General features: G+C 33.4%; 1 protein-coding gene across 8 annotated transcripts in view; it reads right to left on the bottom strand.

Annotated features, from left to right (window-relative positions):
• LOC143247123 (solute carrier family 12 member 9) overlaps window positions 1-21,436 on the bottom strand; it is a 120,249-nt gene that overhangs the window by 57,238 nt on the left and 41,575 nt on the right. For 6 of the 8 annotated variants that reach the window (XM_076494652.1, XM_076494649.1, XM_076494654.1 and 3 more), the window contains exon 3: window positions 9,210-9,344. The exons of the other annotated variants lie outside the window; for them this stretch is intronic. In XM_076494652.1, the coding sequence (XP_076350767.1) occupies window positions 9,210-9,344 (135 nt within the window). The remainder of the gene's footprint in view (window positions 1-9,209; window positions 9,345-21,436) is intronic. 8 annotated transcript variants of the gene reach the window in all.

Below are 21,436 nucleotides of genomic sequence, written 5' to 3'. Positions count from 1 at the left end.
CTCTGTACTTGCATCTAGCCTCTTGTTTTGTTTTTTTCTGTGGTTCCAATAAAATTTAACTTTACATTTTTATGATAAAAGAAGTACACAATTTTTTTATTTATTTTAAATACACACTTTACAACACAATGCCCTACAACTAGCATAATCTATTTGGCTTTTTAACTAAGACAGAAATGCCTTAAGATGCCTGGTTAATGTGAACTCAGCAACAATGAAACTGTGGACAGAATAATTTAAACACTGTCAACAGAACAAGAGAGCCTGATTATCAGCAATCCAACAACAAATATCAGGTACAATTACTAATAATTAGTGAATGAGAGAAAATAATAGGAGGGCATGGCAAGTGGTTTTTGACTTTACACTTTATATCTCCATAAAAAAAAATAAGATTGGAAGCTGTAAAATTGGACTAATAATGCCTTAATTGTGTGATATATATTAACATCAGGATCTCATATACCAATGATGAAAAAATAATAATAACATGAGCAATTTGAAAAGAACAAGTATCATGTAATGTACACAAGCAGGTGAGGTTTGTGATTATTTTAAATATTTCCCTTTTGAAGTTAAAGACTTAAAACTTATACAAGGTTAAAGTTCAATTCATTATCAGTATTCTAATGCCAAGTTTACTGATACACAGTGATGGTAGTTTGATTGAATTTTAATTGCATCAGCACACACAGGGTTACAGAAAGAATTTTTTGGTTATTTCATATTGTTTATTTATCATTTAGTTCTTACAAAGGATCTTTCTTCTCATGTGTCATTATTATGAGGTAAGTGGTTGCATTATACAAGTTTAATTGTAGTTCACTGTTAACTGGGTCAAAGACATGTCATGGTGTTTCTTTACTCACATTCAAAAATTTATTCAACTACAATTTTATGAACTAATTCAGTAAATTTGACACCAAATTGAAAATTATAATTTACATTTAGTATTATAAATTAGTTAATTTCTTAATTTAAGTAAATATTTAAAAATAAACCAAAATATCAATTTTAGTGTGTCACTTCATATGTTTGTAACATCCAAATACAAAGTAAATAGCTTCTTATAAATAATGAACTTGTATTATCTGTATTGACAAGCTAGAATATGAAATCAGAACCTCCCATCTTTTCTATTTGCTGAGATATTGCTATGTTTACTAACTCAGAGTGGTCATTCAAACTCTTTCCATTTTTGGAAATACTTGATTACTTACATATAAACCAATCAAAAGCTCAGAATGACCCTGTAGTGGCTTTCTCAGCCTTTTTCAAATATACTGATATGGAACTTTTTTTTTTATGCAGGATTCTAACTGATAGTTAAAATGTTAGTGAACTGAAAATTTCATATTTTTTAGAACCAAACATAGCTGTTACTAAGCTTGATAAATTAGCAGAATTTTGTGGTTCTCATATAATGATTTGATTTTGGTTATTTCAAAATATATGCATGAAACCTAAAAAAACATTGTTTCACACTCTCCACATGCAAAATTTGATAAGGCTTAGCAACCTACAGTAACCAGAAAACAAGTACAAATTTCATAACTAGAAGACATAATTGTTTGCTATACTTTTCAATTTACCATTCTATGTTTTAAAAAAACAAGTTTAAGAACTTATTTGTAAATAACAACAATGTATATACATAATGTGTAACTGAAATGTGACTGTTTTACAAAATGTTAGTCCACTAAAAAATAGCCAAAATAGATCATTTTGTGAAGGCATTTTATATTCTTGGATACAGTAATATGAGTACACGTGCTGCATTATTGCAATTTCTGTAATGAAAATAACCTTTATTTCAGAGAATAGTTTGTGACAACTTGTTGTGTTACCATTTTGATTATGTAAAGCATATGTTACATCTCAATAACTAATAATGTGGACTCTCCCTTTCTGAATTATCCTGAAACATTGCATTTATCTTCTTCGATTACATAATCACACATGAGAAGACTTTTGATAATTCTTATGATGAGTTACAGACCCATATAATATTGACTCTCAAGAACTGGCTAAACTCAAAAAACATGCAGGAAACAAGAGGATTTCTTGGAGAATACATTTACTATTGCTGTTTTATAAAATAAGTATCTTACATAGCTTGTACTCTTTATAAATCCCTTAAATATCAAACATGTTTTGATGGACTACTGACTGTGAACAAGAATCAGACACACTCCCAAACAAATTACGTACTTGTCCTGTATTAGCATACTTAACTCTTGAAGAACCACTCATTTGGTAAACAGATGCTAATGATTTTACAGTAAGAGGAGAGTTATCACAAATACAACATGAAAAACAAAAATGGGGAACATAGTAAAGCAATGAATATGACAGAGAAGAAACATTGTATCACTTGAAAAAAAGAACCATTAAATATTGTTCGAGCCATAAGTTATTTCCATTATCTATATGGAAGAAAGTTTACATTCTGGATAGATCACTCAACAAAATTACTGGTAAATGTATGCAATCCAGTATACCAGACAGCAAGCAGAGAGACTTGTCAATAGAAAGAATTAAACAAACTCAAAAACTTAAGCTTAACCAATGAAAACCAACAATGTCAGAATCACTGGAAACTGTCCTCCCCATCTTTATGAACTGTTTCGGACCCACAAACCAAGTATCTCCCTGATGCACTTCAATGCCATACACTCAACTTACTTCTTTAGTTCCTATCTTGTCACTACACTACTAAAAAGGTAATACTGAATATTATGACACAAATAAGAATATTCCACAAAACAACCAAAGACCTACAAATCAGATCCCAGGATTTCATCAGTTCTGATGTAACAGAGCTGTCAATAACATTACAACTGCAGAAACCCTCCATATCACTAAACAACAGCTGATGAATAATACTTCTCTTACATATAGAACTGACATGAAGATACAAGATATCACAGAACAACAATGCTTTTATTAAATTCTACCTTAATGCAACAGTGATTAAAATATTTTTTTTTAATAAACAGATGATATTACCATGAGATAATAACACACTCTAATTTTAAGACATTTTATAAAAACATCTGAAGAAAGATTCCTCTCCTATACAGACAAGAAACACAAATTTTACAAACACCATGTTGATGATACATTGGTTATCAGACCTCATAATTATGTAATTTTGTGATCTTACAATACCTTAATCCCACAGAAAACAGAACCCATTTCATCATGGAAATAAATAGTAACAGCCTGTTATTTTTTGATGCCTTTCATTACAGGCATCATTTTCAGTGCATCTCATAAAGTTTAAATGAGTTACTTTTATAACATCCAATTAAAGTACCTTATTATCATGGTATACAAATAAACTTGCCACCAAAAAGCATCTAATAATCCAAATATCAATGTTATTCAAGTTTTTAGTTTTTAACCTTATAATACATTATTGTAAAGAAAAAATCATAAATTTCCACTAGTATGAAAATTGTCACATTTGCACTACAGACATCTCTCCTCTTCTCTAATTTATTTACCATCCCTCTAAAAAGTACAAAAGTTATTGTAAGTTACTCATTATAATGTTGCCATCATCCAGACAAAGCATAATTTTTATAATATTTAATATTATTTGGTTACAGAGCCATAAACTAAACAAATCAGCCCCCTTTCACCACACCCACCTGTCACATCCTCTCTTACACAAATTGTCAATGTTTCTCACTGACATTTAATACTAGATTTTTCATAACCAACAGAAAACCAAGGTTTTAAGATATTACATGATGTTGGGTTTTGTGCAAAGAATTGTCTATTTCACTATCAGGTAAAGCTTTAATCTCACAGAGAAATCATCAATGAGCTTAGCTAAATTTTTAATGGCTCTTGTCACATAGCAAGAAAGCCAAAAATCTGTGATAGTACTTATGGGGCATAGTATGTTTTTAACATGTTATTATTGTGTTCTTTAATGCATTATTTAATTAATTAAAAACTATTTAGTGCAACAGTACCATTAATATAACAAAAAGGGCTAAGTTTTATCAACAATCAACAGCGTGAAGAAAATAACCACATAAGCTTAGCTTAAGTAAATTAAATAAGAAAAAAATTTCATTACGTATGCTTGCAAGTAGTCTATGCATTATGTAATTCAACAGGATAACACAAGCTGCATACTCTCAAGTGATTTACAACTTCTATGGATGGAATATCAGTTAAACATGGTTTAAAGGACAATAAAACTAGAAACTTAAGTATAAACAGATATTTAACGTTGGAAGTTTTAAGTTATTTAGGATAAACAAATGTAGCTTCATGTTGCAACTTGAAGTCATTTTAGAAAGTGAAAAAGAGTAATTTAGACCTATTTAGATATTTTGGGGGGAGTTACACAGTAAGTCAAATTAACCAACCTTATATAGAGTTAGAATAAATTGTAGATTTATTTAGGTGGTTTTAGATATTATGTAAGTGAGATTTGAAATTTTTCAGATGAAGAAAAGTATTTTTACTCTTAGCATGAAGATCACTTTGTACTTAGAGTAGTCAACACTTTGATTCCATATATTCATGAAGACTTTTTGTGAAAATAATTCATTAAAAAGTATATTTTTGTCTACATACAACTTTTAATCAATTATTGCTGAAAGCATGCAGAATTTGTGAAGATGCACAAAATATAACAGAAGTTATAGTACAAAAACATGAGGTCACAAACTCAGCTGAGCCAATAGCAATAAAGTTATCCAACTCCTTCTGATAGATACTTGCATTCCTTGGTTTATCACCACCTTATATTAAACACAGTATTAAACAATGCTTAAGAACAGAAATTGAGATACCTGCAATGAAAAACTCAATTAAAACTGAATACCAACACATCATACATTACTTCACACAGAATGGCACATACACCATCTGAGAAAACTAGAATAATTATAAAGTTATTGTATATCAACACAATAAAACCATCAATAAACAAAGTTTCAGGCCTGGTAATCAGCAGTTTGTGGCTTCTACTGGTTGAATCTTTATTAATTCCACCAACCACATTACAAGAATCACCAGCCAATCAAATTTCACCTTATTCAATACTTCTTAATACTATATAATCCCCTAAAATCACTGGTGAAAGAAGAATAAAATAAAAGACTGAAGTCTTCAAAAATGCTGTCCCTTCTACCTGAGCTACTTTTATAGATCAATTCTTCAACATTTTCTCTAAAAATATCACTATATCCTTGAATAAGAAAATCATCAAAAAGACTTGGTATATGGAAAAGTTAGTATACTGTTTTATTTGTATATCAGGATTGATTAAAGAGCTTTACAATGCAGGAAAAGGTAAGTGTTGTAAGTTGTACTTTTATTAAATTATTTTTGGTAATTGTTTGTTAGAAATTTTGTCACTACGTAATGACAATGACATTACAATCAAAAAGTAAAAAAAGTATGATATGAACACAAAAATCAGTGTAGCATTGAGCTAATGACTAAGTGAGTTATATATAGCCCATTAGACACATTAAAGTTATTGTGCCTATAATTCAGTTAGTTATATAATAAGAGTTAGTGCATCTGTGATTTAAATTCTGCAATTAGCTTTATATAAGTAAATTAGGCATATGTACCATTAGAGTCGAAACGTCTATTTAAAGCTTATTTCTGAAACCAGGCCTTCTAGGTAAACATTTCTTGTACTACAAGTCCTGATAAAGCTTTAATGATGAAATATTGACTAAAATAAAAACATTTTTTACTTTTACCTGCAGAGTATGCTTTCCATAAATTAATTTACAATATGTCTAAACCCCTTCTTGTAAAAATTCTGAAAACAATAAAATGTTACTTCACTTAAGGTTTAATTTGTAGATTAATGTACAGGTGCAACAAAACTAACATATTCAGACTCAAAATTATATAACTACAAAACACACTATATAAAATACATCAGTCTAAATTTTATATTCTCCTCCTCCATCATCCAAAAAACATTCTTCCCAAGCTTTCTGGATATGTACTTATATGTGTGTGTTTTTCCATGTAAGTACATATCACATTACAAAATAGATTTAATCAAGAAATTAATAGTAAAGTAATATATCAAGTCTCATATATGCCTCATGATTAATTAGTAAATTAGATTTGATTTGTATTAATATATATTTGCAGGGATCGAAATTTTCTATTTAAAGCCAGACATGTCCGATAAAAAAATCAAGTTTCACTGACAATTTCCCATCTACCACTGGACATCGTGAGAGGTGGTTATATTCCTAACATATCGGACACAAATACATTGTCCCCTCAAAAATAAGTGAAGCAAAAGCTGTATGCACAGCCCAAAGATTTTGCTTAAAAGTTTATTCTATAATGAGTGGAAAATAACTTGCAAAATTTAAGATTTACTTTACGACAAAAAAACGTAAGTTTTAAAAAACAATCGTGAACTCTCACAAAATACGCTTTTTATGTTGCCTTATCCGTGCCATCCCAAATTGCCACATGACAACCAAACATTCACGACGATCTGATCATGGCGTCTGATAGTAAAAAAACCGGGAAAGTCTCATGATCTATTTCAGTTTGACTTCACAAGCAAGACTAATGAATCAAGAAGACAATACTATGGAACCCAGAGTGAAAAAACCCAAGCTTGTTGATCCAAGCCCAAGTGTTAAAGCAAAAACTGTTACTGTTAGTACTGGAACTAAGCCTACTCGTCATTTCCAGGATGAATGGAATAGAGGCCAACCATGGCTGGAGTATAATAACACTACCGGACTGATGTTTTGCTCAATTTGTCAGGAATATGACCAAAGTAGTGGAAGGCAGAAAAACACCTTGATAACAGGATCTTCCAACCTGAGAGCAAGTGCTGTTAAGGAGCATGAAAACAGTTGCACCCACAGTCTAAGTTTTTAATCTAAGACAGCAAAAGAAACACCTGATTTAACTCCCATGATGAAAGAATTGAGCAAACTTAACCAGACTGAGAAAGATCATTTGCTTGTGCTGTTCAGGACTGCCATTTATATGGCTTTGAATGCCAAACCATTCAGCAATTTTCAAGAGCTTCTGTAGCTGCAGGAGCACAACTTTGGTATGAGACTTAACAGAACATTATGCCAATGACAAACAAGCAGTTATCTTTATGCAGTATATTGCAGAAACAATTAGAATTAAGATCAGATCTCATCTGCACACCTCATTATTTTTTGGCATTATGACTGACAGCTCAACAGATTGACAGCCTGTGAAAGATACTTGGACAGTGACTGTTACCCAGTAACCCACTTCCTGTGTCTGCAGTCAGTTGAGAAGGCTAATTCTGAACACTTGCTACAGGCACTTAGTTCAGGTAAAGGTTTCTTAATTACATAGGATGAGAATTTTCTGGATTTATCCTGAATTTCTAATTAAGGAAAATTAAAATGGACAATATTTCATGTACATTTGTGTTTTAATTCAGGTTTACATAGTCATTCCATTACTAATATACATCAGTGAAAACTCAAGCATTTTTCAATTGATTTAAACCAAGAAGAACCATGTATTTACCACTGACAGAATTGGAGCTTAACCTAGCACAACTAGAGTAATAGAACGGAGCAATAAAATTTTCCAAAGTACAAATTTACTTTTTTTTAACAGAAAGTAACTAATATTGGGTACTAATGTTTTGTACTTGCAACAAATATATGGCAAATTTCCCGACTGGCTTGAATCAATTGTATGCCTGACAGCTGATGGGGTGCTGTCAATTTTGGCACAAATAAAGGACTTGTCAACAGATTGAAGGTGCAAAAACCTTATTTGATAGGGATCCACTGTGTTAGTCACAGATTAGAACTTGCAATTAAGAAGACCATCAAGGACATCCCTTACCTTGATAGTATCCAAACCTTTTCAGAAAACCTATGGAAGTTTTATGACAATTTGCCACAGAACTGGGCTGGCTTCAAAGAAACTGGTAAAGCCAACAAAAAAAACAGGAACCCAGTGGGTGGCCTACAATGAGCGTGCTCTGGAGTCAGTTTCTTATAACTGGCCAGCTTTAGCAGAACATTTGTATCAAGTAAAGTTGCATGACAAAAAGCTGCAGGATTATACAGTACTTTGACAAGCCTTAAATTCATCCTGTACATGGACATACTCTTGGCAGTTCTGCCTGTTTTGACATCTCTTAGTCTCAAAATGCAAGACAATTCTGCTACTGTGAACATTGTTTCTGACAAACTCACTGTTTGCAAAGAGAAGCTGGGCAATCTGAAGCTGTTGAGAGATCCCAGAAAATTGTTAAAGAGCTCACAATATGTGAACAAACTGGCAAGTGGTTACTTAGAGGAAAGGTGATTGCTATTAGTGGTCATACAAGGGCCAGGGGCTCAAAAAGTGCCACAAAAGAGACAGTTGCTCAATCCATGGCTGAAGAAACTGCCATCTTCAAAGGTAAAATTGTCACATATCTGAATGAGAGATTTGAAGAATTTAATAAGGATGTTATTGGTGCCTTTCAAATTTTTGAACCAAGCAACTGGCCTAAAAGCAAGGAAGCATTGTCATCTTATGGCCATAATGAACTCCAGACACTATTGGACCACTTTGGTATGCCTTATGCAGGTGATTTCTGTGTCATCTGCTGAACCAGAATGCAGATGGCAGTTATTAAGGATGACTGGCAGTCCAAACTAATAAATGATTCTCTTAATGACCTGATAGCAATAAAATTAGCTAAGAATAAGACCTGTGATCTTGCAAGCACAGAATTACTGTGCAAGTCTGTAGAATCCTGGTGAAAGGACAGTAAAAAAACCAGACGATTTGTGAGTCTACATGGAACTCACACACGTAGAGACAATAGAGATAGTCTACATCAGCTGTCTTAGTGCTGGATGACTAAATCTACCAGTTTGATTAATGTGTCATTTTTAATGGATACAAGGCTTGTTGCCACTTGCTTTGAAATAATGTTTCAGTGCCATAAATAAAATGATTCTGTATTATATTATAATTGTTTCTACTTGATTTCGGTAATGTCAGGTGACAATTTTGAGGTGTCCTGCTAAAATTTCAAATGTCTGGCAACTTTCACTGTCCAGCAAGACGTGTCCTGCTGAAAATTTAGAATATTTCTACCCCTGTATTTGTACTAAATTATTTAATACATTTTAGGCATTTTTCTAGCAGTAATATTAAACTATAAGCCAAGTTACACATGAATAAAAGGATACAATAAGCACCCCCTCCTTCCACAGCTCCATTGGTAGAAATTGCACAAATTGACAAGACAGTTGAAACCAGGATCACATAAGCAAGAGTCATCTGTGCCAAACACTCCAAAATGCCAGCATAACCCACTACATAACCTATAAGGAAGAGAAAAATATACTACCACTAGTAGACTGATTCTCTCAACTATTATACTTGAAAAACAAAATTAGTATAGCTGAGTCATTAGCAATTTAATATGCAGCTAATTAACAAGCTCATTAGTTGATTAAATTTAAGTAGTCAATCAGTATATTTCCTCTATTCAAATAAAAAAAAAAAGGGTATGAGCTAGCTTTGTAACTTTTTCAACTGTTGCACTTGGTTTCTTATGAAAGACCCCTTCTGAAGATTGCTTTATTAGGATTTTGTACAAACAATTTTTTTTCTTCTAAAAACAAATTCTATCATAAAAGTTTACAAAAATTACAAGGGGCTCTCCTAATTGGCAAATGACTCCCTAATGTCAACCAAATTACAGCATGAAGTAGCCATTATTTTTTATTTTGAAATTATGCAGTAATCTCACTCTTATTTTCTGCTTATCAGATGTATTGACAATTAAATAATGAAATCATGTTTTATTATCACACTGATGAGAGCAGTAATGTATTTAAAATATATCATAATAGTATTTAGAAACAATTACATAACCCATTAACCAGTTTACTTTATTACATTGTTTGAATAACATTCATATAAAAATATTAAAGAATTGAGTCATAAGAATATTTTGCAGTAGCCCACCACACCTGCTAAACAGTAAACTAAACTTATTTGATTTGATGAAAATTTATTTTATTGGTGAACAAAATAAGCAAAAGGAAATCCTCAACAGCTGCAGCACTTGAAACTATTTAAGGCAGGATCAGAGCAAGTTAATCTACAAGACCTTTGTTTCCCTTTATAATTTACTATATTTTTGTGCACCAGCAATACAAAGCATTGGCTGGGGTATAACTGATTTGATTTTATTATTCATCAGGATCTCTACCAGCCTATCCTGAAACTGAAATTCTTTTAGGCATGATTAGAATAAGTTAAAATAGGAGGGTCACATACATCAAAAGAGTCTGACATCCCAAATTGAAAACTATAATTAAATCTCATATCAATCAAGATATGATAAGCTGTAAGATAAGAGTTTGTACTTGAGAAAAAAATACTCAGAGCCATTCTACAAGCCACTTATATGGAGCTAAAAACCATGTTTACAAACACAAACTCAATGAAACTATAGCATATCTATCAACAAAGTAAACAGCAAATTTGAACAGAGAACCAAAAATTAATAAAATACCTTTATTAAATCTTAAGTAATCTCCAGACTATAAATTTTTCTGTAGCTTTCAAAAACATATAATTTAACATTTTCCTAAACTGAAAATGTATTTACAATAAAACTTACCTCTGCTGACACTATAGCTGTTCTTTGATATTGATTTTGCCTTGGACTCGCATGCTGCAGTCTTTTATACCCCACCTAACTGCAATTGGCAATATCTAATTCACAAATTTCTCCACCCCCATCAATGCACCCTCTATCCTGATACTGTGTAAAAGCACCTCACCAAAATACTGTAATCACTTTCTCAAGACTTACACTGGTTCTTACTGGAAAGTCAAGATTGGAGTGTTAGTGGAAGCAAGTATCACTAAATTACATTTTCAGTTTAGGAAATTGTTAAATTCAAAAATATACTTACTATCTATTCACACTATAGCAAAATGCCACACTAAGAAGGTGGGGAGACTGGTGCAGGCATGATCCATATCAAAAGCATCTACATAGAACAGGGGTGTACTAAGATAAGAATGATACATAAGTGGGATAACCACACTACATTCAGAACAGGCACAATCTTCACTTAAAACCTAGTTCTTGTATAAAGGGGGGAACGATACATGTATAATTATCATTACAGACCAGCCACAACCAGACAGCCAAGGTTCAACAACTCGTGGTTGGAATTAAGGTCTAGGCCCCTATATCTCCCACTGGTGGCTAGGGCTACAGAACTGCAATGTTATAAACAAATATACTTTTGACTGGATCCAAACCTGTAGTGACAGAGTAATGCATTCCAAAGCACCAGAATCAAAGAAAAAGTAGGCAATGCCAAAGTGCACAAACTTTCTCCTCCACCTGAAGAATGTTGAAAGGCAAAACTCCAGAGTTGGAAAGATGGGATCATATATGCTTTACTCAACCAAAAGAACAGAACTCATCCAGTCTGGAATTATGAAAACTTATCCTCCCTCCTAAACCAAGTGAACAAAATTATGGAATTGTAAAGAGAATGTGAAACACTGTACTCAACCACGGACACAGGATGGGACTACTTCAAATTCAAAATTATGAAAAGATATTGAGCCTCTTTCCATGAACAATATATGAAATTAATATTGATTAAAGAGAAGGGCCATGCACACTCCAACTGAATAGTTTAGTGTCAAATCTGAACTTTTACTATAAATAGGCTCCTGCCACTCCTACTGACTTCTGGTGAAAGCATCCAGGGACTCCAAGTAAGAGGGCCTCCAACTTCATCTTCTCCTCCAAGAGCAGAGGAACATACTATAACACTAGAGGAAAAGTCTTTGTCCATCACCCCAGTACTGGAAAATGGGTGTAGTGAGGACTCCATAGCTCCACTATTAGAATCTGCCAAGTAATTTGTATTGGCAAGTCCTGAGAAAGTGTTCTGGTAACAGTGCAATAAGTGAACCAAATTCCCTAAATTTTTAAAAGCAAACTGACCCTAATGTTGAAGAATAGCTATAACATTAACAAATGATAAATGTTTTGGAAACATACATTTATTATTACTTGTTCAATTCAGTTATATGTAAACTTTCTTTATAGCTATTTTCAAAATTGTGATTCATTAGTAAGTGATCAAATCACTTGACATGGAATCATAACAAGGTTTCAACCAAGGCCTGCATAAAAACTAAGAAAAATACTAGAATACCAAAAAATAGATAATATATTCAAGTTGTGAGAGGCTCTTAGGGATAGCAAAACTATTCTTCAGCATGGACAGAAGCATTCTAAAAATAAATCGATAAGTTAACTGTTTTGTTTATCAACAAAACTCTGTACCTCTATGAAGACACAAAAATATTAACTTATTTTATTACTCTTCAGAAAATAACAAAAATATCAATTCTAAAATTATTCTGAGTTAAAGTTGTTGAAATACAGTTAGAAGTAGTACATAAAACTAAACCTAAAATTTGTGCCTGAAAGAATGAAGTATCAAAAAATATGAAAATCCACAGGAAACCCCATTTTCAGTCTTTAAGCACAATATTTTAGAATTAATTTGCTTTTGTACATAAAATGTATGATACATTTCACATTTAAAATCAATGAAAGATTTATCATCTTTTTAGTCATGTGTTGTGACAATAGTGTACTTTTTCACATAATGTTTAAGACCTTTTAATTCTCCACTAAGTAACATGGATATGTAAAGGTTATGTATTATAAATTATCTTGGACAAATCTCCAATTTATTATGTTATGTGCATTATGTATTAAGATTTATAATAGCTGGAAATTTTGATTTTAATTTAGAAGTTAATTAAATATTAAACTGTGTCAAATTTATTATATTTGCCAACAAGATTGATACACAATTTTCTTTCTTAACACAAATATATTTTAATATATAAACAACAATACAATTTATAATAATGCTTATTACAAACAATTATTACAAATAACTATTATAAGAATCTTTTATTGACATTCATGAAGAGCAAATTAATTCTTTGGAATTAATTGCACCTGTACAATTCTCTTGATGACTAACTAGCTTGAAGCATCCATAAATTTTTCACCAATGACAACACCTAATGTCCTCATAAAAATAATAATGTCCAAAGTAATTCACCGACAATAAATGATTTGCAATGTTCAAAATCTAAAATGTTCTTGGTCAAATTCCAGTTTTCCCAATCAATAAAAGTAAATCACAATTATGGCTTCCAAGACTTATAGTATACTCACTGTAACTAACCAATTCTAATATTTGTCTCTTGGTGAAACTGTTTTATATACCAATAAGGCAAGATTCTTAAACTTTCAATGTTCGAAAATACACTAGCATTTTCATAAAATAAATATTGTTGATCCTTACTCTCAAGAATCTTCTACAAATTTAGAGAACAGGTGGGACTTTCACAATACACATCCAACAATATATTTCACATGCATAAAACTGACATAAATGTAGGTATTAAACATATACCAGTAAATCCATTACATGACTAACACTGTAGTTTTGCCCTAAATTTATTATTCAGTATCATACAATGAAACAATTGTTTTGTAACATTGCAGATTTATTTTCTTTAGAATACTAAATGGTGAACTAAAAAATACTCAAAACTGTGTAAATGTTATTTAAAACCACCTTTATATGAAGTCTTAGTTTATATCTTCAGTTTGCTGAATAAAGCTGAGCTGATAAACTTTGATTAAGCAAAAGTTTAGTATAAGTAAAGGGTACAGCAAATCAAGGAATATCTATAGGCACCTATATCATAGGCTGTATTTTAAATTTTATTTTATTTTACAGTACTGTTTTAAATGTTTTATAAGTGTTTAATTATTATTCAAGTGTTGAACATTATGAATTTTGCTTAAAATATTAAGAAATGACTACTCAGAGATTTTCATTGTTTACTTTCTATTTTTGTCATATGGTACTACTGTCAAATAGTGAGATTTATGTGTAATATAACCTTGCATTTGAAAAATAGTTCATAGTGCCTCTTGAATTAAAGCAAGCTAAAGTCAAACCAATCAAATTATGGCATTGTAGTTTTCAGCAGCTCAAATAAGTAGTATTTTTTAGATATATTTTAACATGCAGATCAAAAAATAAAATGTTGGCTGCACTCTACAGAGTTTAGTAACATGTGCAGTATGAAAACAATGTCAAACTATATCAAAATGAAGCATCCTGCTGGATCTAAAGCAGGTGGCCCAGACAAAATTATTCAAGTATATGCTAGCAGTGCTAGTGTACCATTTCTGTAATAATATGAATAATGATCCTTGTAATCAAAATACACCATTACTGTGTGTTGTAGATGGAATTATCTTCAATGCTGCTTCATTATTTTTGTATATTTACAAAACTTACAGAAATATACAACTTAAACATACATACACACTTCTCCTCTATTTATAATAACTTCACTTTCAATTTTCCTTACACTCTCCATGTTTCCTGTCTTTTTTTAATTGCTCTATAAACTACATTTCCTTTTGGAGAAGTTTGAAAACTGAAAATTAATCAAATTCTGAAAAAATGCTATCCAATTAAACCCCTCTATATACCTTTCAAATTAAAACAAAAAAACATTAATGAATCTATCGAATGAAAAATGTAAAATTAAAAACAAAATTAAAAATCAAAAAAGTTGAGGACTAAAACTGACACTCAAAAGTTAAAATGAAAAATCAAAAAATGTTTGAGGAAACTGAATGTAAAATTTGTAATTTATTCAATGAAACAACAGAGAATAGGGATATTTGAGGCACTAAAAGAATATATTAGAGTGATTAACATAAAATGGAAGAAAGCAGAAATGATGAAAAGCAGAAACCTGACCTTGTACACTTTTGCTTGAGCTTTATATTGTATGTAGCTACTATATATATAGTCATTAAAAATAGCTCATTTCATGTTACAGTTTTGAAATTGTCATGCAGTTCTCATCACCTATTAGATCTAATTATCTCTTATATTGTTGGCTACTTGATCCATGATAGAATTTAGTTGTTTTTTTAGCTAAGTATGTTATTGTTAGAGAGACAGTTAAACTGTATTTAGGTACTACTTTTACATCTTAAGTAATAATGATAATGCATAACTGAAAGATCTAAACAATTTGTAAATACAAAGTATACTTGAAAAAAGTTATCAGTGCTTATGATCTTGCATGAGGGGAAGATAATTTTGTAAATGGTTTGTGTATCTCTGCTGAGAATACTTCAATTATGCCCCGAGGGTATTGCTGAAATTTGCTAAGATGAGTAATAAAAAGGTAAAAGACAGAAAAGGGAAAGGAAATAATAATTTACTTATTTACTGAAAGAAATAACCTGAAATTATGAATATAACAAAAAAATTAAAAAGATTAAAAGGTATATACTATACATTTTTCTATTTCTTACTTTTGTACATTTCACTGTACTCTGTGTTAATGGTAATATATACTGTTTCTGTTACAGAAGAAAAAAATTTAAAATAAAATAAACAGTACTTTAAAAGTACTTCTGATATTTAAGTTCTAGACATTATGCAAATGAAGTATAAAAACCCCAAAAAGTATTTTTATACTCAAAATGAAAATTACCTTTCCCTAAACCTATTAGGAATTTGAGTGCAAATAACTAAAGCAGACTAATATCATTTTTAGTAGAAACAATTAAAACAATGTTATTTTTCATGTACAAGATATTATTATAAATTTTGATATTATTTGCATATGAAAATATTTTTCGATTACAAAAGAAAACAGAGTATCAATCTTATTGGCAAATATAATAAATTTAATACATAAACTGTTAATTAACTTTCAAATTTAATTTACAATTTGACTCAGGTTTAGGCTACATGACATTGTTACAGGTAACATAATAAATTGAAGGCTCATTTGATGTTTTATGGCACAAAGCAGCTTGGCTATCTGCACAAAACATCAGGCAAAAGGCTAAAATTAAAGTATATTTAGTAAAATTCATAAAAGAAAATTAAGGTAAAACAAAACAAAACAAAGTGCCAGAGCAGATGGATTTAGCTGTTGTATTGACGAGTTCTTTCCCACAAATACCAACATGGCCTGGTATCCAGAAAAACTGGATAGAAGTAGATGTTAAAAAGAAATGGGCCAGTCAGTTTTGAATATTGACGAGAACAGGATGTGAACTAACGTGAAGCAATTCCAGGACCAGTAGAGAATTATATGAGTCAGTATAAATAGTGCAGTTTGAGTAATGCTTAACTTCTATGTAATCCAGGGCAAGAAAAATACTGTACAGTTCAGCAGTAAACACAGAAGCTGTAGAGGGGATTCTGCATGCAACCACTAAACCACAACAAACCATGGCAAAGCCCACACAGTCACCTGATTTCGAACTATCTATATAAATAGGAATGGAAGGATAGTTCAAAAGATGTTCAGCAAACAACAGACAGTATTCTCGATCGAAGTCTCTGCTTTTCTAAGATGACTTAAAGATAAGTCACATTTCAGGACTGTAATAAGCCATGGTGGGATGGGCTGACCAGTGGATACAGCAATGTTATCAAACAACAGACCCAATTCATCCAATTGCACCTGAATATGATGGCAAAAAGAAGCAATGACAGATCGTCTGTTCTGAAAAAGTATGGCCCACCGAGGAAGGAAAACACAACCCCAGATGGGATGCTTTGGTAAGGAATGAAGTTTTGAAGCAAAAAGTAAAGAGAGTTGCAAACGGCAAAGATATAAAGAAGGTTCATAAGACTATGTATAAGCTCTAAACTAGGGAAGTGAGAAAAGCCCCAGTGCAGAGCCAAAGTCCTTGATGATGAATGGGGTCCAACATCTTCAAGGCCAAGGTCTTGGCAGAGCCATAAACCAGTGATCCATAGTCAAGCACAATATATCTTTAGCATAGAACACCGATCCACTCCCCGAGTGGTGGAAGAGAGGACACAGAGGATGTTCAGTCCTCTTGTATATATAACCCATAGCTGCTTGATGTGTGGTATAAAGGTCAGCTTATGGTCAAAGATAAGCCCCAAGAACTTTGTCTCAGGGACCACAGGCAGCACAACTTCACCAATACAGAGTTCAGAATCAGAGTGAATACCCCATCAGAGAGAGAAGTTAAAGCCATTTGCTGTGGTCCACTTCAGTAAACACTTGAGAGTAGTCTGTAGCTGCCGCTCAATGTTTGACAACTGTCATGAGATGTAAAAGTCATCGACACAGAGCCCATTTACAACAGTAAGGGACAGTTGTTCAGTGATGGCATTAATCTTTATATTGAAAAGTGCGACACTCAAAACACAGCCCTGAAGGACTCCAAGTTCCTGTAGAAAAGAATTGGAAAGTGTCGAACCCACATGAACTTGGAATGACCTGTCCATTAAAAAATTTTTAATAAAAATGGGCAAATGGCCATGTAACCCATATATATGGAGATCTTGCAAAATGCCATACCTTCATGTTGTATCATAAACCTTCAAAGAATATTGATACAAGATGTTGTCATTGGAGAAAGGCTTCTCTGATTGACATTTCAAGTCAAATCCAGTGGTCCACAGTGGAACGCTGTGTTTGGAACCCACACTGGGTGGGTATGAGAAGGTTGTTTGTTTAGTTCCTTGAACCAAACAAGATGAGCATTAACCATCCTCTCTAAGGTCTTACAAAGACAGCTCAAAGCAATTGGGTGATACTTTGAAGGAATCTTTCCCAGGCTTAGAGAAAGGCAGGCCCACAGCCTGGCACTAGGCATCAGGACAAAACATTCTCCTGCCAGATCTGGTTAAAAACAATCAGAAGAATATCAAGAGAAGCAGGATATAGATGGTACAGCATTTCATAATGTGCATCATCAGGTCCAACCAACATACTGCCAGACTGATGAAGGGCCCAGTTTGACTTCCACCAGTGTAAAGGTACAATTTTAGTCATAGAGACAATCAGCTCAAAACGAAAGAGGTGATCGCTCTGCCTGAGTCTTGATGGCTAAGAAGTTGGAGGAAGAAGCAGAAGTTCTAGATACCTGACAAAATCTTTCAGTATTGGCAATGATCCAGGTATCAGCTACTTCCTGGCCATCAGAAAGCAAGATTGAGAGGAGGACAGAATTATATTGCCCTCTGACCTTTTGAATCTTGTCCCATATGACTTTGGAACTGGTGGTAGAAGGTATGCTGATTGTGAATTTAATCCAAGATTCGTTCTGGCTTTGACATCTTACCCACAGAGGATGTGCACAAGCCTGCTAGAAAGCAATGTGGTGTGAGAGTATGGAATATCTACGAAAAGTATCCCAGGCCAGTTTTTGAGCCTTCATTGCCATGTGGCAGGCAGGATTCCACCACGGATGAGGATATGATGGAAAACGTGTCGAGGTTTTAAGAATACATTAAGCAGCTGCTTGTATAACACAGCTGGTTACTGCTGCCACACAGTCATCTATTGATGGCAGGATAAAGCTCTGCAAAAGCAGTGAAAGAGGGCCAGTTTGCTTGATCCAGCTTCTACTGGGGCACATGAGTTGGGTGGCACCAACCACAGCCAGTTTCTCTCAAAATTACAGGAAAATGGTCACTGCCTTGTGGATAATTGTCAACCCTCCATGAAAAGTGAGAGAATAGTGAATAGGTTGGTTGGTTGGTTGATTTAGTGTTTTATGGCACAAAGCAGCTAGGCTATCTGCCAAATGTCCGATAAAAGGTAAAAGTAAGTTCAGTAAAATTCATAAAAGGAAATTATGGTGAAACAAAACAAAGTTAAAAGATAAATAAATAGCATAAAACCAATGTTTACATCTAGTCTACAACATCAAGAGAAAAACTACAGTGATTCAAGGTGTAAAGGACTTTCTGTAGCGTGACTGTAATAATCATAATGTGTAGTGAAGGGAAGCAAATTGAGAGATCAATAGCAGTAAAGGACTGGCTAGGTGCATGAAAATAAGTATAAGAAGCAGTATTAAAAAGAGAAAAGTTGTGATCAGAGTATACACTCTACAGAGCAACCCCTCCTATCAATATCAGCACTTCCCCAGAGGGGATGATGTCCATTAAAGTCCCCCAGGGTGAAAAAGGGAGATGGCAACTATTCAATGAGAGCATCAAGGTCTGACAGATCATAGGTCTCTCCAGGCAACAGGTAGAAAGAACAAACAGTGATGGTACAAGAAACACAGATAGTTACAGCCTCCAAAGGTGTGTCAAGTGGCAAATACAGGGTAGGCACATGCTGATCAGTGATCAGCCAACAGTGCCACCCCTCCATGCACTCGTCCATCACACAGCCTGTCATTTCTGTATAAAGAAAACTGCCGAAAGGTGACTGTATCAGCAGATTTCAGAAATGTTTCCTGTAAGGAAAGACATACAGGATGGTACAAAGCAATCAATGTCTTGATGTCATCCAGATTACAATGTAAACCTCAACAGTTCCATTGTATTAAGGTGGCTATTTTTTTTATGTGTAGGCAAATTGGGTGGAGAACCCTTCTGTTTACAACCACATCTTTTTTCTTTATTATCTTTATTCAAGGGAGGTCTGTTCACATAAATGGATTCTGCCCTGGGTTGATTGGACATGTCTTTGCTGTTGGAAGAGGATTCCAGCAACTGAGGACATGAAAAAATGATCGTTTTGCATCTTGGGGTGGGAGAAGATGTACTCGAGGAAATGCCTGTACATGAAACCAAAGGAAGTGTATCTTGGGATTTGCTGGAATGTATAAAAGGGACAGAGATGGGTGTTGAAGTTGATTCATTGATTTTTTTAACCATAGAGGTCAAAACACTTCATTTGGATTGAGAACGATTCTTTTTTGGAGGCAGAGCAATATCCGTCTGCACTCCCACTGTAGTAGTGGAACAAAGTGCAGTAGCATATGCCCGAGATGAAGTAGTGGACAGCAACTTTTGAGCCTCAGGGTAAGTAATGTTATGAATCATTTTCAAATGCTGGACCTCTTTTCCTTCCAACCATTTAGAGCAAGAACAAAAGTAAGACAGGTGAGAGCCATTGCAATTGATGCAATGAGGGTCTGTTTCACATTCATATGCATCGTGGTCCTTGCCACCACAACAAGCACACATCAAGGAACCCAGACATGACGTCTTCGAGTGACCAAACCGCTGTCCCTCTAGCCCCTTCTGAATGAAAAAGAGAGACATTTGCCCTAAAGGTTTGTCTGAAAGAAAATGTAGTATAAGAAAATGAGTTACAACAGGTGCATGTCAAAGATTGCTGCTCAGAATCTTCAAGATGTGGTCTTTTACTTGTGGATTGTTTTTTCAATATTTTATTTAAGTTTTTATTTGGAGGATCCATAATAAAAAAGGAATATTTCACTGCCCACTGACCCCACCCACCATGGAGCCCTATGGGGACACACTGCAATGGCAAACAAGGACACTGCAGCAACACCAGTGTTTTGTGAGCACTATACCCAAACACCAGCATCAGATACAATACCCACAACACCTGCTGAGAACATTAAACACTGGTACTTGGTTGACCCTAGCCCAAGTGGACCAGCTGTTTGACCCAAGGGGGGGCCACCCATCTACAGGAATTCAAGGCCAAAGTGGTGTGTCAGGGTTGGACCCTTCAACCATCAGGATCCTCTCCTCCCCTTTGCGAGTCACCAAGCACATCAAACATGTGGATGGATGTTTAAATTCCAGATGAGGTAAACTGAAAAAAACAGAACCTTCCCTGGGAAGTACCCTCACCACTTACAGGAATCCACACTGAGGGGGGCTCATCTATGATAAATTATAATATGTAATGATAATCTTCAACAAAATATTACCAATTCTGTGAAGATACCTTAAAAACATCTGTTACATTATGTATTGTTACACAAATGATAACTCGTATATGGTCCCCACAAATTACAGATGGCCATACTGAAAGAGCAAACTGAATAATCATAATTTCTATTAACTGATAAGTTTCCAAGAGATTAACTAATGTAACTGCTTCTTATAGATAATTAATTTATTAATTGATAAAATTGTCCATCTATTTTGATTATAGTACATACACTGAATAAAGTATTAAAAGAAGTGGTTCTCAACTTTCGAAAGAGATCAAGAGCTTAGCAGTTGGACAAACTTGTAATGTTGGGATCTTACTTCATCCTGAATAACATCTGGATATCCATTTAATGAAGAATGGTTGTGAATAAGTTGTTTTTGGTTATGCTTGCTTGTCAATTGGGAAGATTTGTAAAACACACACACTACTAACTTGTATCATTCACTATAGAAAAAATTAACTTTATCTTTAAACAAACTCAGTATTTGAATGAAAGCTTGCAGCTATGTGCAAAGTTTTAAGAACAGTATGAAACAAAGTGAGAATTAGGAGAATTAAGATAAGTTTTTAATCTGTGTTGAACTATAAGCATTATGGT

The sequence above is a fragment of the Tachypleus tridentatus genome, chromosome 3, assembly GCF_004210375.1.
Source record: "Tachypleus tridentatus isolate NWPU-2018 chromosome 3, ASM421037v1, whole genome shotgun sequence".
NCBI classification, from domain to species: Eukaryota; Metazoa; Arthropoda; class Merostomata; order Xiphosura; family Limulidae; genus Tachypleus; species Tachypleus tridentatus.
The sequence above is the reverse complement of the archived record's forward strand: the minus strand, read 5'-3'. Positions and strand labels throughout refer to the sequence as shown.